Source organism: Gavialis gangeticus, unplaced genomic scaffold, assembly GCF_001723915.1.
Source record: "Gavialis gangeticus isolate Ggan-Ray unplaced genomic scaffold, GavGan_comp1, whole genome shotgun sequence".
In the NCBI taxonomy this organism is placed as follows: domain Eukaryota; kingdom Metazoa; phylum Chordata; order Crocodylia; family Gavialidae; genus Gavialis; species Gavialis gangeticus.
The window spans coordinates 129429424-129433673 of NW_017729022.1; the positions used below are offsets into that span (position 1 = coordinate 129429424).

Here is a 4250-nt window from a genome sequence, read left to right on the forward strand (position 1 = left end):
CAACTGCACCTTGTCGTGCATCCACAGATGCATCTCGAGCAGGTCCAAGGAGGTGATCCTCCCCCTCTATGCGGCACTGGTCAGGCCGCAGCTGGAGTACTGCGTCCAGTTCTGGGCGCCGCACTTTAAGAGGGATGTGGACAGCATCGAGAGGGTCCAGAGGAGGGCCACTCGTATGATCAAGGGACAGCAGGGTAGGTCCTATGAGGAAAGGTTGCGGGACCTGAACCTGTTCAGCCTTCAAAAGAGAAGGCTGAGGGGGGATCTTGTGGCCTGTTATAAACTGGTTAGGGGGGATCAGCAGGCGCTGGGGGAGTCCCTGTTCCCCCGAGCGCCGCAAGGAGTGACCAGGAACAATGGTCACAAGCTGGAGGAGGGAAGGTTTAAGTTGGAGATCACGAGGCGCTACTTCACGGTCAGGGTGGCTAGGGTCTGGAACCAGCTTCCAAGTGAGGTGGTGCAGGCTCCCACCCTGGGGGTTTTTAAGAGGAGGTTGGATGACCACTTTACTGGGGTCATTTGACCCCAGTACTCTTTCCTGCCATGGCAGGGGGTCGGACTAGATGATCTGCTCAGGTCCCTTCCGACCCTAGACACTATGAAACAACTGTCTGACCCCTCTCCCCACAGGAATCCACAGTGAGCTCACTGCATGCAGGTATCCTTTTATTGTTCAGGGAGAGAGAATGGGGGAGCAAAGAGATTTTAGAGAAAAATGCCTTGAGCAAAATAGAAGGGGTTTAAAGACACTTTGAATACAGAACTAAAATACATATCCCTAATATGCTAGCTAACTTTCAGGTAAGTTATTCACTTATACATCCAGAGCCTGATTGAGCTCGCTCTGGAGGCCTCAGCGTGGTTCTGTGTTTCCCAAAATTGTTTGCCCCCCGCAAAATGGGGTGGTCCCTTATTCAACTTATTCTTTTTTTCACATTTGTAAATGCCACAAGGAAGTAGGTAAAGGCAAGGAGAGAAAGAAGAGCAACAGAAGCAGATGACAGCTCTTGTGGCCGTAGCTGGTTGATGGGAGCAGATTGGCTGCGTTCAGGCTACTGCACTCAACATGCTGGACTCAAAAAGGATCAGCATTTCCCTGTCTCCCTGCACAGCACTGGACATTTCTTATGGGGCCTCAGACCTGGTCCTCTTTTCTTTTTTAACTTTAGGGAGATGTTCTTGATCAAATGAAAAAGCAACATTATTGGATCTCTCCTCCTCTTCATTCTGATTTTTGCTTTTTAATGACTTTTTTTTTCCTGGTTTTCATTTTGCTCGGTCACTTTGAAAGGTTCTGGTCAAGCTGAGCTGGGTTCAGCCATTGTTTTGGGGTTTTTTTGTGATTTTTCTCGGCCCACTGCTTTTGTTCTCTGGACTTGTGGTTCAGGAAAGAGCTTTTGTGAGAACTCTGTGGGCGTCCTTTGCAGCCCCGCTGAGAAACTTGTTCAGCATGTAGTATGTGGTTCCAAATAAAATCCCTCCAGATACCAGAGAACCAGCACCTGGGATGAAATGCAAAACCTCTACAACTACCATGACTGAAAGATATGCATAACTTTTCAGCAGACTCGTTACATATTCTTTGTTTATGGAGCTGGCTGTTGGAACCATTTTTATCTCTGACTTCAGCTCTTCAACAGGCTTGCCAACCTGCTGAGTGAGACTGCAGAGGGCATCCTCATCCAAGCCAAAAGCCTGGCAGTAATGTTTCATGTTTACCATCAGTCTGGTTATATCAACAGCAAAAGAGAGACCTGGGAGAGGAACAGCTGAAATGGCCCGTAACACCAGAGCCTCTTTCCATATTTGCCTCTCCAGTTCAGCCCTCTTCTTTTCCAGGATCTGTGCTGAAATGTTAGGCAGGGCAAGAATGAAGATTTGTCTCTTGTGTTCATCCATCTCTTTTTCGAGTATCTTCAGAAGCAGCTGGAAATCATACTTGGCTGGTTTCCAGCTGGAGATCAGGAAAACCCATGGAGAAGGCCCACCGGCCTTTTTCAGGTTCTTGTTACAGTTGTTGCGGATCTCCTCCAGGATCCCCTCTTCGTTGTAGGTTCTGGGTCTGCACTTCTCAGCTGCATCCAAGTCAGCATCCACTTTGGAGCGCACATAATAAAACTTCTTCCCCAGCTTCTGAATTTCCTTGGTGAGTTGGGTGTGGTGGGCACCGAACCGGCTGGCAGTGATGATGATGTCGTATTTTTTAGAAACTCATCTGCTTTAGGTATTGGTCTGGTTTGAACCTGGGAGTTCCAATACCTGGAAGGTCCCATATGGTTACATTTGGGAGGGTGGGGTGTGAATAAGGCTCTAGGTCCATTGTTGTTTCCACTACCCAGGTCTCAGTAGCACCTGCATCTTCATCCCCCAGTCCCCGGATGGCATTGACAGAGGTTGATTTTCTAGACCCTGCTTCCCCAGTGCTGGTGATGTGAAGTGGGATCTTCTCTGTCTCCAGCTCTTGCAATTTCTTTGCTACAGCTTTGAGGTTTCCTCCTTCAAAGATAGCTTTCATTTCTTCTATTTCAGCCTGGGAGAACTTCATGAATACTTTGTCATCTTCAGTAGCCACGGCAGCCTGCATGAATAGCTGTATCAGCCTGTGCTAGATGTCTTACAAAAGAAAAAAAAAATATTCATATGACTTCCTCATACTTCAGGGCAACCATTCATGTGGCAGACTGTGATTTCTTTGGGGGATTTAATAATATAATCTGCAGCCAAATGTGGTTTCAATTAAGTTTAAGAAAGACTGGCTGTCCTGCCTGTAAACCTGATTTCCCCATGTCCTTAACTAGCAAGGCATTAAGTCATTACAAATTCTTAGGTTTTGGGCTCTTAATGGCTTTGCTAAGATAACTAAAGTAAAACTAACATGTTCCAAACCCTTCAGCCACCAGTTAAATACTAGTTTCCTTACAGCAATAAATACCAAAAAATGTCCAGTCTGAGAGAGCTCAGTTCATCTTGCTTTAGTGTGCTGGGAAGCTCTGAAGACACTTGAGACACCCCGGCTGCCTAACCGGGTCTATTCCACAAGCCCCCCACCCCTGAAGTGTTCTTTTATTACCATGCAGAGTGTGAAAGCTGGCTCAGAAAAGGGGTTTGTGCACAGGCAGTGCTCACTAGGAAGGGATAGGGATTTGCACTTAATGGACAACACCCTAACCAAGCTGGTAAACTAGAAAATGAGCTGCAGTAACTGCTGCTTTAAAAACTACCCACTGGGTGCATCTACATAAAATGCTAACTGCGCAGTAGCCTAATAACCCTGCTCAGTAGCATACAGGGCAACACCTATTTTAATGTACTGCCATGTAGCTTTATTAAGCTACTGTGCAGGAAGTGTCAGTAAAAACCTGTACACCCATGCTCCTGTGCAGTAGCTCAGTTACTGTGCATTGATTTAGTATTTAGTTATCCAACTACTAAACTTACCGTGCAGTACCTACAGCACATTAATGAGCATGTAGACACACTCACTGAGAGCAATACAATGGGTTGTATATTAAACACATTTAACTATCAGGTGAGTTTCTGACATTATAACAACTCTGTCCAGCCCAAGGAATAAACTGTTCAGTCAGGGGAAAGTAATGTTTCTAGGAAGGAGGTGAGAGCAAACTTGGGGGGAAAAAGAGGAAGGCAGGAACACCTGGCCACAGTCTTTGGGGGAAGAGGATTAGCAAGAGGAGATGCTGTGGATTGCGGGGGCTGTGGTGGGACTGAGACAAGCTGCTTTGGAGAGCTGGGGACAGTGGGTGTGCTGTGGGAGGATGGTGGTGCTCTGCAGAGCTGGACAAGATGAAATTTTGTGGGAGCTGGAGGTGCTCCAGGGAGCTGTTTCTGTTGGCATGGAGGAAAGTGTACTCTAAATATCTGGGGCATGGGGTGTCCCAGGGCATAAGCAGTACTGAGGCGAAGTGGAGGGAGGTGGTCAGGATCCCTTGGCTTTAGTTTAGGTGGTGTGTGGGCGAAGGGAAGGAAGTGCTCTTGAGAGCTGTGGTATGCCATCTGTGAGGGTACCAGTGTGCCTGGGGCATGAACGACTGGTGCCTCTCAAGACTGGGGGGGGGCACAATTTGTGGGCAGCAGCAGCAATGGCAGGGTAAATGGCAATCACCTGCAGAAGCCAGTGGCAACCAATCTTGGGGGGGGGGGGCATATGCCCCACCCCCATGTGCCCCTTCTACAAGTGGCCTATGCCTGGGGGAGCAGGGCATGGGCTATGTGGCAGTGTATAAGTAGGT

The 4250-nt window shown here is 47.9% G+C and overlaps 1 protein-coding gene across 1 annotated transcript; it reads right to left on the reverse strand.

Moving 5' to 3' along the window:
• Window positions 1-698: 698 nt before the first annotated feature.
• Window positions 699-2627, reverse strand: LOC109297068 (interferon-inducible GTPase 5-like). The gene is given in 2 exon segments (XM_019516717.1): window positions 699-2205; window positions 2207-2627. Coding segments are annotated over 2 exon segments (1200 nt in total). The 5' UTR covers window positions 2585-2627; the 3' UTR covers window positions 699-1383.
• Between the last annotated feature and the right edge of the window lie 1623 nt (window positions 2628-4250).